The sequence below is a fragment of the Rhipicephalus sanguineus genome, chromosome 1 (assembly GCF_013339695.2).
Source record: "Rhipicephalus sanguineus isolate Rsan-2018 chromosome 1, BIME_Rsan_1.4, whole genome shotgun sequence".
Taxonomy (NCBI): Eukaryota; Metazoa; Arthropoda; class Arachnida; order Ixodida; family Ixodidae; genus Rhipicephalus; species Rhipicephalus sanguineus.
Genome location: NC_051176.1, coordinates 16,358,406 through 16,382,883, shown reverse-complemented (window position 1 = coordinate 16,382,883; position 24,478 = coordinate 16,358,406). Strand labels below are relative to the sequence as shown.

At 46.5% G+C, this 24,478-nt stretch overlaps 1 protein-coding gene across 1 annotated transcript in view; it reads right to left on the bottom strand.

The window, feature by feature from the left end:
- Nucleotides 1-24,478, bottom strand: part of LOC119389661 (AP-3 complex subunit mu-2) — a 101,682-nt gene that overhangs the window by 29,240 nt on the left and 47,964 nt on the right. The window contains exons 7-9 of the mRNA XM_037657022.2: nucleotides 8,224-8,297; nucleotides 1,640-1,745; nucleotides 878-1,036 (exon numbers count right to left, since the gene is read on the bottom strand). Of these exons, the coding sequence (XP_037512950.1) occupies nucleotides 878-1,036; nucleotides 1,640-1,745; nucleotides 8,224-8,297 (339 nt within the window). The remainder of the gene's footprint in view (nucleotides 1-877; nucleotides 1,037-1,639; nucleotides 1,746-8,223; nucleotides 8,298-24,478) is intronic.

The window sequence follows — 24,478 nt, the reverse complement described above, 5'->3', positions numbered from 1 at the left end:
AAGCTGCTAAAGTTGAGAAGATGCAATTAAATGACGCTGACGAAACCCATGTCAAGGAACCAATAAAGATTAAAAATTCTGATGCTCTCAATTCTGTCTCGTGATGTGATAAGCAGGACGGATGTGAGGGATGGTGGTCATCACTGGGAAACTTGTGTGACGCCAGACTTCGTGCCCTTCTGCAACATTAACTAGCGCTAAGGTATTCCTTACTTATTTGTACTCAATGTCACGTTCTGTAATAAAAGCAAACACCGCAGGCCTTCGACGTGAAAAGGTAAGCAAACGCGAGAGCGCGGTTGTAAACGGCTCCGCCAGCCCACCCGTAAGCGAGAGTCGCGGGCGGGGCGTCTGCTCAAGGAACTCCGATTGCGCGCAGCGCCACCGCCGCAGGCATCCCCGAGAGGCCGCGGCGGAGAGCGGAGACGGCAGACTAGCCAGTATATTCTAGGGACCGTACCTCAACACTCGCCACAAAGATAAAAATGGCGGCCTCGCGTGCCTACTTTAGCCAGGTGTTGGCTCGGCTACTAACGGCTACAATACTGTCTAGGTGGTGCTAGTTTTGCAACACTTTTCTCGATGAAAAATGGCGCGTTTTTCAAAATCCTCGAACCTAAGCCGACCCTGGAGTTTGATACAAAGAAATTCCGAAAAAACTATCGGCCTAGATTCGAATAAACACGGTATTTTTCAACCAAAAGGTAGCGACCTTCATGATTTTGACCAATGCTGTGTTCAGATTCTGATACATGGAGCCTATGGGGAGTTTCGCAAATCGCATGATTGACAAACTCTGAAGTAAAACGAAAGAAAGGTGGTCTACAGTGTAAATTATGCGACTGAAACATTCTTGAAATGAACCAAAGGCACTCACTGATCCACGAAGGTTGGGCAGCCGCCCCGGCTCGATACGCCCCACTTCCCAGATGAGGTTCTTGGAGACTGGGTCGAAGCTGTGCTTACCCTGGCTTGCAGTCAGGGTCACGTTCAGCACTGTTTTGCACAAGGGCACTTCCAAGACCACTTCATCGACCTGCAATCATGGCCCAAAGAAACAAAATGCTTCACCACACCACTGGCTTCACCTACACCTAGGGTCAAGCAACGTTAAAACTGAAAACGCCGACTTTGCATCCTTTTCCCTCTTGAAAGGAGTGCTTTAGTTCCTCTAGAGGCAATTCTCCAGCCGACTGAGGTTCAGGTTAAGTGGTCAGCCGAGTTAGCAGCCAGGAAAATGTAACGGGTGCTATGCAGCGAAGTTCCATTGCGTTATGCGCTATAACGCTAATCCCCCCCGCTAGTTTGAACTCTGGTTATAATTCCAAAAGATTTCCGATCCTTTCGGAGTTCAAATGAACGAGGTTCAACTGTACAAAACTATCAGTCCAAACTAAATTAGCGTCTCTCTTCTCAGTGCATGTGGCTGAGACCAACTCAAGAAACACAGAACAGTTAAGCAAATCTATTGCGCTTTTTGAGCTGTCGTTGATATCCCTATGATATGACATTTGGTTCATTCGGACACTCTCCAAACAATTACATTCGAAATGACCGGGTTTTACTCTAGGATACCGTGCAACTGTTTCTGCTCCCATGAGCATATAAAAGATAAGAGAGAACTTATAAGCAAGCATACAGTTTTTCCCATTGTCTGCTTGGGTCCAATGCTAATGTCTAGTCGGCCACCACCTGCTTCCCGGAAGCTGATCTGGTGTCGGACGTACACTGGAACAGCCACCACACTGCACAGAAAATGCAGAGAGGTGGACCACAAGACTTATTATTGATCGCATCGGGCATCATCAGGGTTAATTTGCAAAATATTAAATAGACACGTGCTTCCAAGCAAACGTTGATGGACACACAGCTGCATTTGTAAAGGGATCCACCATGTAGGATAGTTCAATAGGCTTCACAACATAATTAGCAGTGAGATCAGCATTGGCATCTGCTGATGCAACAATGTTGTCTCATGTATCATTAAGCATACCTTAAACCTTCAAAGGCCTCCTACTATGAAGACTGGTAGGCGCGACTAGACAGGAACGAAGAAAGAAAACAGACTAGAACACAGTGCTACTTTCAACTGATTTTATTTTCGCTCAAACCGATAAATATATATCGAGCGAGCGAAATTAACAGAAACAACAAATGGACAATGAGTGGGTATATCGCTGAACCTAACACGTGTACAGGGCAATATCACGACATAGCAAAAATATTAACGCGACAAAGCAAGATATTGCTACTTTTTTGAGAAAGCGAGAGGGAAGGCTGGCTAATGCACATTTCTTCTAATCTATTAATCTCATAGGCCTCAACAATTTCTCTAGTCATTTTACTCTGCGCCTTATACAGGATACAGGTGTTTTCAAACAAGGGCATGCAGCCACAATCTCGGCAATGAATGCACAAATGACCTGAGATTGCTTTTGTGACGTTATAGTGATGCTCTTTCAGTCTCTGGTTGATACATCTGCCAGTCTGACCAACGTACGTCCTTTTACACGAAAGCGGAATGCCGTAGACAACGTTGCGATTACAGGTTACAAAAAGTGTTCGGTGATTAATAGGACATGCGTTTACCTTGTTACTCTCTGAATTTACCTGGTGACATAATCTCTGTAGACGGTCCGGAGCGGAAAAGACCACGTCCACCCCCGACTTTTCCGCAATTCTTCTGAGATTGTGCGAAATGCAATGCACGTATGGCACAACGGCAACTTTCTTAGCTCTGACACCACGGCTGATGCCCTTTGATGAGCTTTTAAGCTTGTTGCTCAAGCCCTCTGCGACAGAGCTGAGCATACCTAATGGGTACCCAGACTCTTCTAAACGTTTGGCCTGATTCAGGAAACTGGCCTCCACCTTGTGGTCACATGACTTCATAAGGGAATTATTGGAACAAGGTTGTACTATTGCACGTTTCACAAGTTTTGAATGAGCGGATGAAAATGGCAGGACGGGCTTGTTGCCTCTCGGCTCATAACTCCAGCAAACTTTCTGTGGCGAGAAGTACAGTCCTAAGTCTAAAAATCTGATGAAATTGCCCTCGGGCACTTCATGCATCAACACCAAAGGGGACAATACTTCTGTGAATGAGGTTATGATTTCAGATACCACCAAGTCAAAACTACCGTAAAAACCGGAATATAGGTCGAATTTTTTTTCAAAAAAACACGAAAAGTCGACCCTCGTCTTATATACCAGTCATTGGCAGAAAAAAATGTGGAAGTCTCGCAACAATGGGCAGCTGAAGTCGGAAGCCTCCATTGCCATCGTGAGCATCAGCAGCGGCAGGCTGGCGGCACCGTTGGGCAATGCCATTTTGCTTTTCCTTCTGTCAAGAGTGGCTGCTTCGGTTATCCGCTGTTTTCATTTTTCTGTTTCCTTCAGAAATGAGTGGTAGCCGACGGCAGTTTACGATAGGCTTTAAGAAAAAAGTTATCGAGTATGCCGAAGCGCACGGCAACCTGGCGGCACAACGGGAATTCGGTGCATCGGAGAAAAGTGTCCGATACTGGAGGAGCCAAAAGCAGCGCATCACATCCTGCAGCAACTAAAGAAAAACTTCGTTTCGTGGACGGACTGCAGTGCACCCCGAACTGGAAACGCTACTCGCCGAGTTCGTCCGGGAGCTGCGTGCAAGGTTGCTACCCGTGACAGCGGAGTGCATCCGCGTGAAAGCTCTCGAGATAGCGCGCGACTCTGGGCTCACGAGGGCGCAATTCAAGGGCTCACCATTGTGGGTGCACCGATTTATGAAGCGGAAGGGCTTTGCGCTGCGGCGGCATACTTCCGTGTGCCAAAAACTGCCCGAAGATTTCGATCACAAGCTGGTCGAGTATCAGCGCTTCATCATGCAGCTTCGTCGACAGCGTTGCTACATGATGGGACATATGGGCAACACTGACGAAACTCCGATCTGGTTTGATATGCCCTCGAACACGACTGTGACCGCTAAAGGATCAAAGCAAGTGAAGCTCTTGACAACGGGCAACGAGCATTAGCGATTTACAGTGATGCTCGCGTGCACAGCCGGTGGAAAGAAGCTGCCTCCTTATATCATTTTCAAGAGAAAAGGGCTACCGAAAGAAGACTTTCCTCAAGATGTAATCGTGAGAGTGAACGAAAAAGGGTTCATGAATGAGTCCCTCTTGCTCGAATGGATTCGGCTCGTGTGGAATCGGCGACCCGGTGCGCTTTTTCAGTGACCGAGCACGTTGGTCCTCGACTCATTTCGAGGCCACCTCACGGCCTATGTAAAGGGAGCCCTGTCCGATGGCAAGACGGATCTTGTCGTGATCCCTGGGGGACTAACATCAATCCTCCAGCCACTGGACGTAGTGCTCAACAAACCCTTTAAAGATCGCGTGCGCGAGCTCTGCAATGAGTGGATGCTGGGCGACAATACCAAGAGCCCCGCTTGCCGCCACGACGTCCACCTCTCGCGACCGTTTGAGCCTGGGTGTCGTCAGCATGGAAATCTCTCCCGGAAGAGATGGTGCGCAAGTCTTTTCGCAAATGCTGCATCAGCAACGCATTGGATGGAACGGAGGACGATGCACTTTGGGACGTTACTAGTGACAAGCAGGCGTCGTCCGACTCAAGTTCGGAGGAGTCTGAGTGACAGCACTTTGTGGCCTTCTGGCGTTTAACTACATATCAGTGTCCAAATAAAAAGAAATGTCACCACAGTGCAGCTGGTTGTGTCGCGTATTTATCAAGGTAAGGGTGCGCCGCGATACTTTGCGATTTTTTTAATTTCTTTTTTGGAGATTCAAAGTTTGGGGGGGTTGACCTATATTCTGGTCCGACCTATATTCCGGTTTTTACGGTACATGATTCATTGTTCAAAACAACTAAAAAAATCATCCACGAATCTGAATACATGCACAACGTCAGGGTTATTTTTCAGGCGTTCATGAAGAACCTGGTCATGATTGGCTAGGTACAAGTCACTTAACCCTTTCAGACGCCACCTATGACGAACGGTCTGTAAATGTGTCAAATTGACAGAACACTATAGTAATGTGCTCAATATTCTATTTTAGCAAAAAGAATCTCATAATACATTGCTTTGTGTTTATTATGGTGACTAATTTTAATTAAATTGCAATTAAATATCTATTCTGGAGTCACTCATACTCTGTTTTTGAATAAATAGAGTCAAATCTCAGGCTAGAAATACAGTGCAGATTAGTTTTCAGTTATGTTCATTTTGAACACAGAAAAACTAATTTTGTCTTGGCTCGCAGGAAGCCGCACGTTGAACTATTCGTCGAACATGGTAGTGCCTTCAGCAATTTGACTATATTTAACATCACACTGCAAAATAAAATTACATGAAGATACATTTTTTATGCGGGAGGTTCAACTCATCAAAAAGTCAATGTATCTCGCGCTTTCTTAGCCACTAGTTGACACAACTAGCAAAACCAAGTGGCGTACACAATTGTGTACAAAGCGCCTGAAAGGTTTAAAGCAATGCATGACCCAATAGAGATACCATTTCTTTGTTTAACAACAGTGCCATCCAATGTCGCGTAAGTAGAGTTAAAATAAAAACTAAGAAGCTCCAGAAACTGGTCACATGTCAAACCGGAAGCGTTTTGAAATCGTACTGCTCCAAACTTGTCTATGGAATGAGCTACACATCTCATCAAGTCATTCTGCGGAATGGAATAGTATAGATCCTTTAGATCAATAGAGAAGGCAACAAGGTTCCTGTCTTGTTTGTCTTTAGGGAATTCTACCACTTGTTCGGAATTGCTTACCAAAAACGGATCGTCAATTGGCAAAAGCTTCAAGTACTTTTTTAAAAACGTTGCTACATGTTTCTGCCAGGTTGCGTATTCTGAGACTATCACACGGAAAGGACATTCAGGTTTGTGCGTTTTCGTAGACCGGGATAAATGATCTAGTTAGAAGCGTTTGCATGACTTTTGCACTTTCTTATGAGCTAAGTCTTTGTGCACCTGAAAAGTAGATGAAATAGCTTCATGAGCCTTTGAATTATACATGGTCCAGTTCAACACAACAAAACCACCTTCTTTATCAGCAGGTACAAAAATCAGCTCCCGAACTATTGGAAATGGTTCGACAAGCGTCCAAGCGAGTACCTGACCTGGATCAGGCCAAGCGCTTAGCAGAGTCTGGGCACCCATTAGGTATGCTCAGCTCTGTCGCAGAGGGCTTGAGTAAAAAGCTTAAAAGCTCATCAAAGGGCATCAGCCGTGGTGTCAGAGCTAAGAAAGTTGCCGTTGTGCCATACATGCATAGCATTTCGCACAATCGCAGAAGAATTGCGGGAAAGTCGGGGGTGGATGTGGCCTTTTCCGCTCCTGACCGTCCTACAGAGGTTATGTCAACAGGTAAATTCAGAGAGCAACAAGGTAAAAGCACGTCCTATAAATCATCGAACACTTTTTGTAACCTGTACTCGCAACGTTGTCTGCGACATTCCGCTTTCGTGTAAAAGGACGTACGTTGGTCAGACCGGCAGATGTATCAACCAGAGACTGAAACAGCATCACTATAACGTCACAAAAGCAATCTCAGGCAATTCGGGCATTCATTGCCGAGATTGTGGCTGCATGCCCTTGTTTGAAAACATCTCTATCCTGTATGAGGCGCATAGTAAAATGACTAGAGAAGTCGTTGAGGCCTATGAAATTACTAGATTAGAAAAAATGAGCGTTAGCCAGCCTTCCCTCTCGCTTTCTCAAAAAGAGTTGCAATATCTTGCTTTGTCGCGTCAATATTTTTGCTATGTCGTGATATTGCCGTGTACATGTGTTCGGTTCAGCGATATACCCACTCATTGTCCATTTGTTGCTTCTGTTGTTTCGCTCGCTCAGTATATATTTATCGGTTCGAGCGAAAATAAAATCAGTTGAAAGTAGCACTGTGTCCTTGTCTGTTTTCTTTCTTCGTTCCTGTCTAGTCGCGCTTACCAACCTTCATGGATGCAGACCAACTAGCCCGCCAACGTGTTTTAGCCTCCTACTACATAATGACAGGACTGCGCAAACTGATGGTCACGATTGACTGCACCATGCTTATCAGTGGAACAGCTGTCAATTTTCGTGCCATGACCATCAAAAAGCTTGAAGCCCTGTACGACTGGTGATAAACGAATTCCACCGTGTATCCGTCAAAGTTCGCAAGCAAACGCTTCAGTAGTGGTGCGTGAGTGCACGTCTATTTCATATTTCGGGTACTTTGTGGGCTTTTGTTTTTTCGGGAAAAACAACCAGGCGAATTTCAGCACGAAATAAATGCTTGCTTCCAAGGCTACTTGAGGTGGCCTACCACTTTATGATTGATATATTAGTGATTCAAACAACAATTAAAATTTTGGCCAATTAAAAACGTTTCATTAATACTTAGTGATAAAAAGTTTACTGGTTGTTGGTAAACACAAGTACTGCCAATGTGAAGTTTTTGCTGAAGCACTTGGTTTTTTTTTTAACTCGGAGTCAAAGTCGGCTGGTATTGCCCTGTATAGTACTTCACATAAAAGATAGTATTTCAATATAGTGAACTATCGATTACCAACTTCATAACACCAAAGCTCAACTGTGTAACCAATAGCCATTGATGCACAATGCACTTTCACAAGAGTGGAGAGTTAACTAGCTGCAATAAGCACACAAAAGGCAATGAAGAAGCACTGTGGCACCACAATACCAGCTTGTTAAAGATTCCACCGAATCCTTCATTTACTGCACCTGTAAAATGCAAGCAGCCTTTGCAGAACAGGCAAAGTATGAACAGTGATTTGTAGCTTTCACCAAATTCAGTTTAAACCAAAAATTTTGATCTACTCAAGTCCACTAGTTGCCAATAACAAACATTATCATATAATTCTGGGCACATGGCAGTGTTCACATCGATTTTATAACTAGAACATCGTTTTTACAGTGCATGTACAACCTTACTGCCACAGGTCAACTTTGCAAGTATGTCAGAATTATATGAGGTTTCCCACACAGCACGCATGTTTTGCAAGGCCCACTGACAGTGATCATCGAACGCGACTAATAAAATACACCTGTCGTAATAAAAAACTTAGCAGACAGCCAAGGAAGCCTTCATTAAAATCGAGGCCTTCCTCGCACTGTACAGTATCTCCCTGTGGTCCCTCCGATCAGCATGTATAAGCACAAGGTGAGACATTACGGGAGTATAACGAGCATTCCTAAAGCTGTCTCCTACCTCTGGGATCCTATGTGGTAAGACATGAGCCTGAAGTTGCCATCTGGAGGCACGAAGGAGAGCACCCGTTCAGACTGCAAAGACCAGCATTACACAGCCAGGTGACAACACTAGCATTCACAGGAAACTCAGCACGTTGCCCTTGCTCAGCACAAGCCCAGAGAGCATTGGGAATAAGTTCGGTTGCATATCTCCACAATTTTGCTTCAAATTCCCTCCATTGTAGAAGGTTGTCATAAACGAGTCCAGTAAAGGCCAACTCCGTCGATTTTTAGAGGTCAATGGATCTCAATAAAATAACGCACGCCATTACGCACGTCAATAAATTATGTGCGTAACGTCCTTTAGGGCAAAGCGACAGAAGTAACTGAGCTCGACTCCCTCCTCCACTCAGAAGGGAGTTGAGCCCGGCCGTGTGTCTCGATATTAGTGTTTTAGCTAACAGTGCCGGTTTACCGCACAGAAAGTGTGGTAATACCGTACCGGCTGAATACCGCTTGTGAGGTACTGGCTGAAGAGTGCACATGCATTCTGAAAACACTTTCCGTAACATATACAGGGTCCACCGTGACCGGGCCTATCCGTATAGCTGCGCGTCGTTCGAAAGGTGGCTCGCATAGTAATCCCTCGTTATAACGAAGTCAGCGGGATGGCAAAAAAAGTTCGTTATAAGCGATATTGCAATCAGACCCACTAAAATTTTTCTCAACTGGGCTCACTCTGACTGACTCAAAACTCACCAAAATATTACTCACTCGAAATCACCCAGACTCAGACTAATGGCTCGATCCGAGTCTGAGTGAGTTGACTTAGGAGTTCGTTAGCGTATAATTAGCTTTTTCGAGCATGGTGCCAATGCTTTTTAACACCAATATCTCGCATAATCGGTGCTCTACTTGGCACCTTTTGATCTGGCACTTTTAAATATGAGTTATCAGTGGTTGCAATCCAGTAAGAACATTTTTATTGACAGAGATGACAAGATATTTCTATGAAGAACTTCCCGTAAAAGAGCACGCACCTCCCCCCTCTGTAACTCTTGCCTCGGATCAATAAATACTGAGCTGGCATATGGACACCAGTGCGTGAAAGTATGTGTGAGCACCATAGGTCTGCAAAAAATTTCGAGTTCACTCAAGAAATATATTTTGCGCTTAGGGCTTGCTCGGACTCAGACTCGCCAAAATTTTCATTGACCGGACTCACTCAGACTCAGACTCACTAAAATTTTTCTCAACCGGGCTCATTGTGACTCAAATTCACCAAAATATTACTCACTTGAAGTCACCCAGACTCCGACTCGCGGCTCGATCCGAGTCTGAGTGAGTTGGCCGACCTATGCCTTTGCTACACAAACCAGAACGCCACATGCTTGATGAATTAGGCGCTTGTATAAGGTCAAAGTTTTACTGAAAAATTTGCTGTATAACAGCAGCATAGGAAGGCCAAACTGCCTTCTTGTTTACCAGAGCTCTGCTGAGCCTTAGTTAGTAGTGCCATCTGTTGGTGCACTTGAGAAGCAAAGCTTTGTCGCAAAGCAAAGAGTGGTGGCATTCTCTCACCTAAACTATTCTTACACCGCACTCTAACACGAAAAAAAATATTAACATGAATATGTATGCAGCAGAGAAAAGATGTGCATTTGATGTTAAAAGACAGAGCATGCAAACACGGGCACAAGACAGAAGTGAAGCCACCACAAATGGGGTTTGTGGTGTTTTCACTTCTCTCTTGTGCATGTGTTTGCACACCCTGTCTTTTAACATGAATACACACCAACTAGCTCAGCTCTCTGTTCTATGCATTTCATGTAGGCTGCTACCTTTCACCCTGGCCATAGGCAGCACAAAATTGATGAAGGCAACACGAAAACTAAAGGCCAAGATATAGTCCGGCGCACTCAGCGCACAATGCTGCGCGCGACGAGGTACGCTACGTGACACCAGCTATGCTAGCCAGCTCCGTGATTTTGCACTCTACAGTCGCGCGCGCCGCTAAGGTCACTGGAAAAATTTCAGAGTATCGAATCTGTTTTCCGCGCGCCGCCGCTGACGCGATTGGCTTACTCGTATCGCGTGACCTCTCGCCGCCATATCCCTTCCAAGCACTTTGGGTGCAGGCGCGTTGAACGTAGAGTGTGGCCGGAAATTTAGCAGTACCACGGTCCCTATAAGTACGTCGTCGCTTTTTTAAACGAGTTATGCAGATGCCAGAGAGTAGCTCACCAACAACCGAATGTAATCTGGGAATCTCGTTCATGTCTGCATTCCGTGTGAGAAAAATTAACGTCGAAGAGCGTCGTTCTACGGGGCTGCATAGTTGGTCGGAATGAATTCGCCCCCCTCGAAGAACACACTCCTTTCTGCAGTGAACTACACAAACTTTGCTGGAAAAGCTCTCATGCGACAGGATACTTTCCCTTTTCGGTTCGCTATGTTCAGCGATATTGAAAACTACATACCTTTCTATTTGCTCGGCTGTTTATATCTCGATCTCCTGAACAGATTGTGCATGCATTTCGAGTTTAAAGCGTGTCACGCACGCGAGTGAAATCGAAGATTAACTAAAATAATAACTGTTTACTGGTATACCTCGACGGCAATTGTGGCATGATCATTTGCCATTGCGCAAAAAAGGAGCGTGGGACTTCGTTGATGAACTTGGTATAACGCAATGTTATTTAAGCGTATTTTTAAAATTTCTTGCAAAAAAAATGTTGCTAATGCTGCAATGCGCCCAGCGTACCCTTACAAAACTGTTAAGTGGGTGAAAAATGGTCACAGCAAAAAAAAACAAACAAACAAACGGCAGATTCCGCACATTGAGGGAATCGATTTCATTCGAGCTCTAGGTCTATATACTTACTGATGCAGTAGCATGCACTTTAAAAGTGTCCGGGATGTGCTGTTACTGATCAAAAGAACATAAAGCACTGTGTCAAGTAAGTTTTAATCAGAGTGCATTATGAAAAAAAAAAAGTTGAAATTAAAAGCAGAGCAGAAACCGAACCCCAGCCCCAGCTGTTTACGTGCTGGTAACGTCAACAAAAAAAAACTGTTTGTCGGAACACAGAAAAATATTTGCAAATCCACTGCAACGTTGGGAGTATTAAGGAGACAAAAGATAGGAAATGAAACAATTAATGATGTCAGCCATTTTTGATGGCCTAGTTTCTACGTATCTGCTAGAAAATGACAATGTATTCGCAACATAAGATGCACCTTACCTACCGCACACCGATTTGCCTGTGCGTTCAGCTGCTGGCGTTCCGAACCGAGACATAAATACATCGCGCACAACTTCCAATTACCGTACACACACCATTTCTATTACACGTAACACCCAGTTGAACAGCAAGCGTGGTGCGCAAGCAAGGTATGCGTCAGTGATCAGCCAAAGGAAGCAGTGTTGAATCTTCTCGATGTTGTTCGATAATGTTCTCGAGTGCGCTATGAAGTGAACCTGAACACCGACTGCAAAGCTAGCACAAACAGACAAGATTCACCGAGTTTCGAAGTAAATGGCATCTCGCACAAAGTCACTGCGCTAATGCAACTACAGTAAAACCTCGTTATAACGAAGTTGAAGGGGGAGTCGTAATTACTTCGTTATAACCATTAGTTCGTTATAGCCAATATCCATTTCTACCGACAATTAGCACGCAAGAGAGGATGTACTCACTACCGAATCTCACAGCAGCCCGCCACGCAAACGAAAAACGGCCGTCGCACGGAGAAAAACTAGTAAAATAAAAAAAAAAGAAAGAGCAAAGAACTGCTAATTTATTCACGCCAAACTCGGCGCACCAGCTGGCGGCTCACTTAGCAGAAAAAAAGTCCTTAATAGACTTCTGCCGTGTCTTCCTCAGACGGATGGTGCCTTTTTCGGCCGCTGCCGCTATGTCGAGTCTGTCCTCGCCGTCATCGTGAGCGATGAACATCGGGTTCGCAAACTCCGGGCTGTCGTCGACACATTCGTCACTGTCGTCATTCACCACCCCTGTCAACGCGCGCACAATTTCAGCCTCTGTAAGCTCTTCGGTTGTCACCGCGTCAGCATCGGCACTGACGTACGTGCAGAAGGTGTCGCAGTCGGGCACAACTCCGGCGTCAACGAGAGCGTCCCACGACGCCAAGTCTTGGTCACCCGCGGCACCCTCATTGGCGGCAGCACCGATATCTTCACTGTCACCGCCGCTTTTGACGCCAAACGAGGCATGCCGGAAGCAGTTGGCGATCGTGCAACAGCACCGGTGACTGCTTCTTTGTTGCTCAACGCTACGCCGAAATCTTGGGCCACTTTTTTCTTCTTGACGCTGGACTCAACGGCTTTCAACATAGCCGCCTTCTGCTCGATTGTAATCGTTTTGCGCTTTCGTTTGCCGTTGCCGTCGTCCATCTCCTGTCTAGCGGCGGGAACCGAGAAAGACGCTGTTCTCATGCACATGCAGCGAACAAGCAACAAAAAATCGCAGCATTTCCACGGAGTGAATGATGATGAGTGGGCGAAGCTGCGGAGGTTCATCGGTAAACCGTGAATCTTCCGTGAATCCTGCCCAGTACATCATCACCGACGTGAGATAGGGCGCGTTTATACTAAAGGTTCAATGAGTTATGACGACTTGCAGCTCACTTTAATTTTACATGTACGCTGTGAATTTTCATTGTTTAGAAAACCATTGCTTTAGAAAACATCTGGCGTCTTTCGTTAAGCAGCTGGCGTCTTTTCCTCTTGCTTTAGAAACATCTGGCGTTCTTCCGTTTTGCTTTTACAAAACATCTGGCGTCTTTCGTTGGTTTATTTCATCAATCAACAGCGTTTTGAACAAAATTGTTATTGATTAATCACGCACAGGAGAAATCTCACCAGGCACTACCTTGGAGGTAAAGAATGGCTGCTAATGGGAATAAGAGACAGAAGAAGTCGGCTTTTAGCTACCGCTGCGAATTTTTTATTGTTCAACAACGCACAGGAAAAATCTCCCACCGGCACCACCTTGGAGGTCAAAGCGTAAGACTGGTTACGGACTACGACTACGACTACGAGGGACGAACGGGTGCCGCCTTAAGGAGCTTCGCCCCTAAAAAGGCCCGCGGTGCCGCGGTCGCCGCGTCGTCGTCCACGTGGTCCACGCGCGCAGCAGGAGAGCGGGCGGGTCCACGAGTTCCGCGGGAGAGGGGAGGCCGGGTGACGTGCGCGGGTGAGTCCACGAGTTTCGGTGGAAAGGGGAGGCAGGCAGACGCGCACCCTCGCGCGTGTTGGCAGGCGGCTCCTCGGGAGCGCGTGGCGCGAGTTTTGAATTACCGCATGCGACGTAAAGCGTCGCGCGCTATAAGACATTGACTTGCCGGGTACCAAAATGATCAGTAAATGCTCGATGGGGAAAACAAAAAGGTTCGTTATATCCACTGCGAGGAAATTGTAGCTTCGTTAAAACGAGGTTTTAAATACATGGGCGTCTATGGGAATTTCAAGGGGAATTACGATTGCTTCGTTATATCCATTAGTTCGTTATATCCCGCTTCGTTATAACGAGCTTCTACTGTATGTTTACAGCTCCGGACCCAGCGAACGCACCCGGCCGTGATACGAACAGACACCGATGAAGCCTTGAAGAGAGTTCGCGAGCACATGGCAACATTCGCCGCACGTTTCATTAGTTGCACCGCTTACCGCGCAGTCGATTCATAATTGTCGATGACTCAAGATCACTTCTAATATCCTCTTGAAGAAACACACACACATAATGCAGTTCCGCCAAGCGTAACAAGGCTCCGAGGCTAAAAGATTGGTGACTTCTCAACACACGCTAGCAACGCGCCGGACGGTCCGGAAGGGAAATGACCGCCGCCGCCCAATGTTGCCCGCGTGCAGCCTACCTTTGCGGTACTCTGATTTTCCAGTGACTCTACGCGCCGCTAGAGTTACTGTATATGCTACCTTTAGGTAGCAGAGTTGCGCCTCTGATAGAACTCGCCGCTCACGCCACCATTCGCCCAGCGCGCTCACGTGCGCAAAAAGCATCCGTTTTAGGGAAAGCCAACTTCACGGCCGCGCAGCTGCTGGCGATCGCCGCGCCACCACCGCTGTATCAAGCCAAATCAAGCCGTCCGGCGTCCGGCGAAGCGCAAGACGGTTCGGCTGAGTTCGGATTGTTTGTCGTTGATGTGGTGGTGTCTTCTGCTGTCAGTTTTTGCGAACGTCTGCGCGGCGCAGCGCCCTGACTCAGTGTTTCGAAGTTGCGACAATGACAGAATGCTGCGCTCCCCACTGCACGAACCGACAAGAGCACGGAAAGACCTTCTTCTCGATTCCATGTGGCAAGTCTGTCTCCGCCGTCCGTCGCAGTCTCAAGTGGCTGCTGCGCATGAGACGTCAGAAGCCGGCGATAACGAACAGGATATATATCGCTTCTCTCCCACTGGTCAAAGGTTGGCTAAAAATCGAACGGGACAAAACGATAAAAATATGCGCGAGTGACTGTGTGAAGGAGGCGATGTGTGTGAATATGAACCTTACAGGTCTATCACAACATGCAGCATGATTCATTCCGAGCACTGTGCGGCATAAAAGTTTCAAACACGACCGAGTGTTTATTATACGCCACACCTACCTAGCCGTACGCGAAATTCTCATTCGCTTGCGCTATTTGTAAAACACAGTGATAATTTTAGCACTTGTTTTCTCGAGCTATTCACTTAATCTTTTGAAGCGCTGCATCAAAACCTACGTGAAACGAATAATTAGGCTGAATTTAATTGGTCCAGAATCATGACCGTCGCACTTTTAATATTTGCCATTTAAAACAAAAATATTACTTGCGAAAGTGTTCCATCTCCACCTGCTCCATTTCCACCTGTTCCATCTGAAATTGTTTCTCCGAGCTTTCCATTCTTTTTTTTTCTTCGAATCGAAAGTCATTGCGCCAGCGACGCGTTATGAACGAACGAGAAAGTACACGGATCCGCTGGGCCGACGCGGCTGCAGCAACAGCAGCAGCCGCGTCTGCTCCTACATTCCAGAGAGGTGGCTTTCCTGCGTAGCGTGGATGCCACGGTGGGCAAGATGGCGGACCTATGCGCAACTCTGCTACCTAAAGGTAGCATATACAGTAACTCTACGCGCCGCGCGAGGCCAGCGCCATCTGCCTGAAAATTCACTCACTTTGACAGCTGCGGCAATCAGCTGATTCAGTGGCGCATGCGCAGTTTCCACCTGACTCCGTGCCCACGGCCCGCTGTTTTTGGCTTTTACACGCGCTTTTTGGTTGACACACGTGTTTTTTCTCGCTATGTGCATTGCTTGACTTTCCATGGGAAACGACTTTCCTCACAAGCATTGCATTCAGTGCTCTGGGAGCCAGAAAATAGCTACACTGCTTGCATCAGAAACGGAAGCGGATCATGTATGTATGTACATACGAGAGCGAATTCCGCAGGCTTCCCAGGCGTTCATTTTCCCCTCCGTGTCGCAGGAGTCCAAGCTGTTGCTGGTCTACACGTACATGTGATTTATAATCCCTTCGAGTAGGCGCACAATCGTGTCATCGTCGATCAATGTGGAGTAAAACACGGCCGCACTTTCCGAACGCAGGCCACACGCCGCCATTTTGCCGACCGCCGCTGCTGCGCGCGGTGCATTGTGGTCTAACACCAGCCGCGTGGAGCACGTGAAATAGGAACACGCTCTATCTCCACGCCAGCCACACAGAGCGCGCCGAATGTCGCCGGGCGCGCAAGCTACGCCGTGACGCCAGACTATAAGTTCTCCACTTTTGGCCGGTGTAGCTTAACCGCGTCGCACGTGCACACTACGCCAGACTATACCTAGGCCTTAACCAATGGTAATGTCCAATTATCAGTCACATAATGTATGCATACAAATAAGGAAAAGAACACAACCTAGAAAGTAAAAGCCAAGTGTCAGAGTGCAAGGCACTATCAAGCATTACTCATGCATGCACCCTCAATTGTATCCGACCTATTTATTGAGTAAGGGTGCCCCTTATACCTACATTAGCCCCCCCCCCTTCCCGACAATCCAGCAACTACATCACATGAAGTCATGAACATGTGGCCAGCTGTCTGATCGATGTAAACACATCAGAAAAATAGTGGGCATCCATGCACGATGCCTCACGCTCGGCTGTCATGCTTATTATGGAGCACTGAATGCACTTGTATCCCTCAGAACCTAGGACATTCCCACACAACTTTGACAGCCTGGTGACAAGAATATTTTAACTCTGAGGGTTTTTGCCATACATGTACGGCATTGCCTGTATGTTTAAAACACTTGCCTTTTTCGATCATTTCTCTTGCTTGGCATGTGCTGCTATACTCGGCGACAACTTATCTTGGCATTGGAGCGAAGGCTACGGAGGCGGGGCATCCGCACGTTTGTGTTACTACACAAGTAGTTCGGCATCTTGCAGCTGATGTCAGTTCCAGTTTCGGTTTCACTTGCTCGCATCGCTAGAGCGTTTAGCACCACGCATACATGCAAAATGGGAACGTAGTGAAATTGTGATCAGTGTGCGTAGATGCATCTACCTACTGTGCTGTATATTGTCACAGGGTTGTTACGTTGACGAAGGCAGCAGTGGGCGTGTCGAAGCTGAAACTCTTTATTTGGCCGAACTTGTGGGCGGGAAACGAGTCAGTCAGAGCATTGTCTGTCAATAATTCTGACAAGTGGTAAAGCGTGTCGTCTTTTATACATGTTCTATCGAATGTTCCAGCGTTATCGCTGGTAGTCACATAATCTCTATTCGCGTACCGCGCGCAATCTTAACGGAAAGATCTAAAACGATCATGACGTTTCTGAAACATCACATCACGGTCTGCGCGGAGCATTCCAAACAGTCTTTGCGGGTGAAGCCTGAAGACAACAAAATAAGACACATGGCAATATAGCGAACGCCGCCAAGTGCACACCGCAGCCTGAATCTTAATACTGTGGTGCGCAAAGGAACGAAACACGAAGAAAGGCAAACAAAACACGGCGCAAACTATCAACTGAAAATTTATTGAAACACCAAACACATATATATATATATGCAGTTAGATGACCGCGTGTTAAAGGCACATGTACACACCGCGACTGTCTCACTGACGAGCTTCCAGAAAATTTATCTCCGCAGCAAGTAGTGTGACGGAGGACTTCGCGGCACATGCATCACCAGCTTTGTTGATCACATAAGCTTCCTCAATTTCACACGCTACCCTATCTTTGAACCTCGATTCCACCGTCGTCTCAGCGAACTGTGATGCGCAGCTGCATTCTCTGCAATGCAAGGAAAGGTTACAGCATGGCAGTCCCTTTAGTGAAGCTTTATGATCCATCAGCCTGTTATTAATGCAACGCCCGGTCTGTCGAACATAACGCTTCCCGCACAAAAGCGGAATGTCGTACACCACTCCCGTGGCGCATTCAACCTCTTTAGCCCTGTGCTTTACCTTGCAAACACCCTTGTCTTGCTCCCCGCCCTTGACCTTCCTGTCTACAGCCGCGCAAATGCTGCCTAAACGGTAGCCAGCCGAAAATAAAACATTACATCCGTACCTTGCTCCCACTTTTTTTAAACGATGTGAAACGCCGTGTAGGTACGGGATGCTGGCGACAGGTAGTTTCTTTGAACCCGTACCGTGCTCAGAACTTCTTGCCTTCACTTTCAAGTCCTGCAGGACCCTTTCCGCAGCCTGAATGCGGTGTTTGCTCGACTGTAATGCGATCACGATTGTAATGTGAGGAGCGACATTAGTAGCAAAAATTTGGAGAAAAAGCTCGCATTGCATTCAAATAAATACGGAATGCAAGTACCATGATGCTGCTGAATTGGGTTTAGATTTAAAGAGAGCTCACGCTTAATTAAAAAGAGACTGACGCAGATTACTTTATCAAGCTTCCCTGGTTGCACAACTTCACAGAGCGTAATGGCCACCGATGTTTTTCCATCTGTTCATGCAGTATGTAACGGGTATTGCCCATAATACCGATTGTCACTGGTAGGAAAAAAAAGCATAAAAAACAGTTCATATCTTTTATTGCATTGCATCCAGGCGTGATTTGAAAGAGCACGAAAGCAAAAGGCAAGTAATTATATTTTACAGCACAAGAAGGCACATTGCGAACAAAAAGACCAAAAGTTCTTGCTGCTCTAAATCAGGATTTTCCAGACGCTTCGTTAACAAATCAGTCTTGCCTGATTCACAAATCACTTTACATTTTTTCAAATTAATCATTCTGTCCGACAACAAAAACATTTCCACATAGGCTTTCAAGCGCAAAAGAGAAAGCTTTTCCGCAGTGGGGAATACAATATTTTTGGGCACTCTGTGTCAACATACTGATTTGCACTTATCGCACAGAGCGTGGTAACCATAACTTTTTGCTGACCCTCATAACATAATGTACTTGTGACAAAGAACATGATAACCATTACAACCTTTCACTGGCACTCGATGTCAGCATGACATTTTACACGTGTAAGTCATGACACAGAACATAATCATAACAACGTTCCGCTGGAAATCTATGGCAACTGAGATTTTGCACTTGTGACCATAGGTCGGCAAAAAAAAAAAATCACTTACTCAAGAAAAATATTTTGCTCCAAGAGCTCACTGTGACTCAGACTCACCAAGTTTCCCTCATCCGGACTACCTAAACCTTTTCTCGACCAGACTCATTCGAGCTCAAATTTTTTTTTTATTTAAATATAAAAAAAAAACATGAGAAGGTAGGCTACATTAGAGCCGTCTATCTCATTACCAAGAAGAAAGAGGCCATAACAAGAAAAATGGAAACAAAAAAATTAGAAAAAGAAAAACAATGAGCTGAACTATGCACATATGCAACATGCGTCGTACAACTCAGCGCTCGAACACACTGTTCTTAATTTTTCGGGCATTCTATAAGGAGATGCTCCACTGATGCATCAGAATTGTCACTGGTATTGCTCGGAAGAATAACCATTTATAATAAACAAATCTTAACACGCAAGAGTAGGAACACATTGATAACAAGGAAAGCCAGGGTGGAATAACTCAGTCAATGAGTAAATACAGTGAAACCTCGGTGATATGAATCTCACGGGACCACGAAAAATATTCGCATCATCCGAAATTCGTATCACCAGAAAGCATAAAAAATTAGCATGCGACAAAAGAAAGCTGGTGTACATTTTCATTTAATGTTTTTCAGGGCCGCGGCAACGTCAGGAAGAATCCTGAATGATTGTCAGTTAAGTTTTTAGATGTCGGCAGTCATACCAGCACTCGTAAATATATGGTCCGTTCGCGCGTATTTAATTAATGAACCAGGTGCGTTGTGACACCGCGACAGCAGTCGCCCCTTCCAAATTTTAGTATATTTTTTTTGCATGACACCAGAGTACTACAGCCAAAGTAACAAAAGAAGCGCTTTGACGCGATATATCGAGGCCACAAAATTACAGAATCACGGTCCTGTGTTCTTATTTTGTTATCGCGTAGCTGCTGGGGATGTTTTTTGGGAGATTTACGACCGTGCCCGCACAAGTGCGACCTCAACGGTCACACATGTTGACGTTGTGAGGCCTGACTCCTTCGCCAAGACCGTCCTCGCCTTCTTTCGGTCCTCGTCCACCTTTAGAAAAGTGTTTTCCTTACACCGTTATTCTGACAATTTAGCGGTGGGCGCGCATGCCCACACTTGCGTTCCCGCGCCCGCACGTGCTTGGCACGTCTTCTGCTACAGCGCGTACAGCACCTCTTCGTACCTGGGCGGTAGCGTACGTTCGTATCAAACGTCGCTCGGTGAAAATCGGTTCGCAGCAACCATACTCCATTACATTGCAGGGAATGGGCCTTGGCCGGAACCAACGAAAAATTCGTATCACCCTGAAATTCGTATGAGCTGTGATCGTATCACCGAGGTTTCACTGTACAACACAAAAATGACAAGTGGTATCACAATTTCAGGTTCCATTGCGACAAAAATGAAACAAAGCAGCAAGTGCCATTGACATGAGATCACAAAGAAAAGGGAACCTTATTTTGAACATTTCAAGTCTCAACTAAGCAATGTGGTTTTTGACGATGCAGCATATAATGTTAACATTCACGACCAAGATAATCGTATCCCAGCCACAGTGACGGTACAGTGCTTACATTACGCGGCTGCTGACACAAAAGTCTCCATGTTTGAGTGTGTCGCATTTCAATGAATGGGAAATGCCAGATGCCCGTGTACTTATATTTGGGTGCACATTAAACAACCCCCAAAGGTCAAAATCTGTAGAACCTCATGCACAGCATGCCTCATAATCACAACGTGGTTTTGGCACACAAAATCCCAGCATTCTTTATCACATCACGATAATGTAACCAGAACATGCACGAAGTGCAACAGAAGAGATCAGCAGATAAAATCACAATGAAGTGAATAAGCGATACAAATGTAAAGGAACAGCAGTGACCGATAGTCCTCAAAAACAATGTCACAGTTTCTGGTTAGGTACTAAATGCGCAATCATTTACTCCAAGCATTGGCAAGGCACACATGGAAATGTCACGACAGTTCATCAATTCCACTCAAGTCGGAGCTGCTCGACTCATCTGAAGAACTCGAGTCTGTGCACAAAGATATGATGAGACTTTCTGTTTGGCTGTCTATAATGCCATCACGCTCCCATGCCTCATCCTCAAGCCTCATCACGTGAGTGCAGTCATGGAGCGAGTTCTGTTGGGTCACACTTGCGATTCCTTCCTGCAGCAGCTTCTCGACAGATTCAATCTTGAAGTCTGTGTTCCTTGAAGCAACATAGCCTTTGACTTAGCTTCATACAAGCTCTATAGGATTTAGCTCGCAGTGGTAAGGAGGCAAGCGCACAACCTCATGCCCGGCAGCACTGGCAAGTTTGTCAACCTGGTAAGCAAGGAAAAGATGCTTATTCTGCTTAACGAGCTGCAGCAGTTCACTTTTCAGTAGGTCATCTGAAAAAGGAATATTTTTTTTTATATCAACCAGGACTGGATTTCTGCTTTTCTGGATGATGAGCTTGGTAGCTTCTCAACCTGAGCACTGTGATATGACGCATTATCCATCACGATCACACTGCGTGGCTTGATGTTCGGTAGCAGTTGTTCAACAAACCATTTCTGGAAACGCGAAGCATTCATTTCTGTGTGGTAATCACCAGCGCCCTTCTTGGCATCGAAAACAAGGGCGGCTCCATCAACAAAGCCTTCTGCACTTCTAGCCTGCAAAACGATTAGGCGTCCTCCTTTACCGCGGGGTGCACGGAAGCCAGTTGAGAGCCCTTGACAAAATGCGTCTTGCTGAGTCAACACGCTGGTGTCTGTCCAAACTCTCCCCTTTGTATGGCCGGCATTTACCCAGGTCTCATCAAGGTAGTAGATGGTCCTGTAAAAGAGAAAGCACTCTTATTGTTAACAGCGCACTTTCACTGGCAAGAGCCCATTAACAAAGCAGACAGCCTTCATCCGAGGTTATGCCTCTGTTTAAGGGCAAAAAAAAGTGCACTGACAAAACCTATGTCAATACATATAACATAGATAAGCTGGCAAAACTCTCTCTGTGAAAGACTGAAACCAATGTTTAGGAAATTTGTTTCAGGCTGCCAGAAGCGTAGCCAGAGGGCAGCACTACGGGCCTGTGCACCCCCCCCCCCCTCCGAATTTTTTTTCTTCCACGGAATACAGAGCAGAAAATGACACTCGACCACATAGTCGGACCCGGCCCAAAGCTCAGACGAAAGTGGTGTAAAAAAATTCTGCCTATGCCCCTGCTGGCTGTATATCAAAGCTGATGCAACTGCGTCCCCAATCCCCAATTACGTGCGCAGCGTATTCGCTCAATAAAATCTACAATTCAGAGGGCCATCACTAGCTATTCCTTTCTCCAAGCCATTGAGACTCCTTGCTCCTACGCAGAAAAACGGCAGTAAGTCTTCTGAAACGATGCCACGGCAAATACTGCAATACACAACGCTGAGTTAAACCTACACCACATGCAACGGAATTCTCGGCGAATGCTATTATTTACCGTACAAGTGCAAGCATGAACAGCCACCCTATCTTAAAGTGGAATTTCGCTGCAACTTAAGTCAGGATTATGTAAGGCTTTCGATCACTCACGTCAATAGCACACGTTTGGCGATCACAAATGCAAAGCACACCTATCGTTTTTGCTAACCAGTAGGTACACACGCATGCTCACCATTCGCGTCAACTTTTTCACCAACAATCACGCGTAGTCAGCAGAAAGTTTGCAGAAATAAAAAGAACGTAAGAACTTACCGCCGCTGCTCTGCATTTCTCGGATGGTCCGGAGGTACTTTCGACGCCAAGCAACGATGTCGTCTCTCTCGAGCAACGCGGAATTCCTTGTTCTTTTTCGGAAGGCGAACCCCAAGTCGTTCAGCATTCTTTGGATCGTACGAGTGCTGATGGTCGGCATGTCCATATCAGCGTCGCTGATCACGTCGTTGCGTATCTTCTCGGCTGTAGGTATTTCATTGCGCATGACGTAGCTGTGCACTTTGCGCCGCAATGCTGCCAACGCAAACGTGTCATAGTGCAGCAGCCGCGTCTTGCCGGTGATGCGCTTCTCAGCTTGGCCCGAGAAATTCAATTTCTTGCGCTTCGGGGAGGCAAGTGGGGCCCTCAGAGCTTCAGCCTTACTACGCTTAACTGTTCGCTCGCTCACTCCGGTGAGCACGGCGACAGTCCGGCACACTGCATTTGTGACAAGTCAGGCCGACGGCGCCTCACTCCAGCGTAGAATAGCCACTTCTGTCACATTTAAAGTACAGCTTCTTCGGAGAACGAAACGGCGAGTTTGCAGCCGCACACGGTTCAGGCGGCATTGCGGACGCCATGTTTACTGAGATAGCAGGCATGAGGAAAACGTGGTGCTGTCCAAGAAATAAAAAAGACAAACGAAATTGAAGGTCACAATAACTATTTTTCACGAATGGCTTCCCATACTCGTTCTTTTTTTATAATGAAGGAATCTTTATTTATTCGAGCTAGGTAACTTTTCGAACTGGAAAATAAATACAGTCGCCGACCGATAAATCGGACACCGATAATTCGGACATGCTCGGTAATTCGGACAGTCGCGCGGCACCGCCGATGATCCCATAGAAGCAATGTGTAAAGACGACCGATATTTCGGACAGCTGCGAGATCTGCATTCGATAATCCGGACCCTGTCCGAGACTTGTCGCACACGCCGAATTGCCAGCCATTATCTCCTCCGGCATCCGTACCATACAAAGTATGGCCTCAGAGATCAAAATGAAAGCTAATTGGTAATCTATGAGGCTTTATTTCGATCGCTACTTTATGCCTCAGAGTTTTGCAATTGGGAATGCCGATTTTAGAGGCACTGGTCAACTGTGGGAAATCGTATCAACATCGCGAACATCCTACATTCCGGTTCCGGTATTCGCGCACTGAGCTGCTATCGCCGCCATTCTGTCGAATGCGTCTGCGGTAAAGCGTTTTGCGCGCGCGTTCATTTTTATCTTGACTCCTTGAGACTTGCTTTATTTTACGCTCTGCTGTCTCAAAAGATCCGAGTTAAATGGCGCCAACGGTGCCCTCACAGCCAGCGCCGAAGGCCGCGCCGACGACAACGAAACGCGGCAGATAACTGTCAACTGCCGATTTTTCGGACGCCCGATTTTCCGGACATGCTCGAAAATTCGGACGCTTTCGCGGCACCGTCACCAGCCCCATAGACGTCAATGGTCAAGAACGTCGGAAATTTCGGACACTAAAACTCTTCGGCGTCCGATTTTTTGGACTTTCAGCCCAAATTGCAGGTCCGAAAGGCAATAATTGAAGCCCCCACCTCTGCCGCGTCTATCATCTCATAGGTTCAAACCAGCGCTTTCGCAAGTCGACGAGTTTGCGACAGTAGCAGAGTCCGAAAGTCAGCTTTGTCGCGATGCCGAAGTGTTATGGGGTGAAGCGGACCGGAAATTCAAAGCGGCCGCTATCACGGCGCCGTGCGGCGATGTCTTTACGGATAAGCAGTCGAAATGCACGGAGGCGTGATGGCGGCAGGTGGCAATCGCGCCAGTGCGGCTCAATCGCTGACAAGCCTTACGATAAGCATCTTCAGTCAATTGCTCGATAGTGCATGTGGCCTGGTGCAGTTGCATGCGTAGTGCATGCATTTAATAGGCGAGAACCCAAACGCGCCGCGTCGCCATTCATGCTGCCTCTTTGTGCGACCGCTA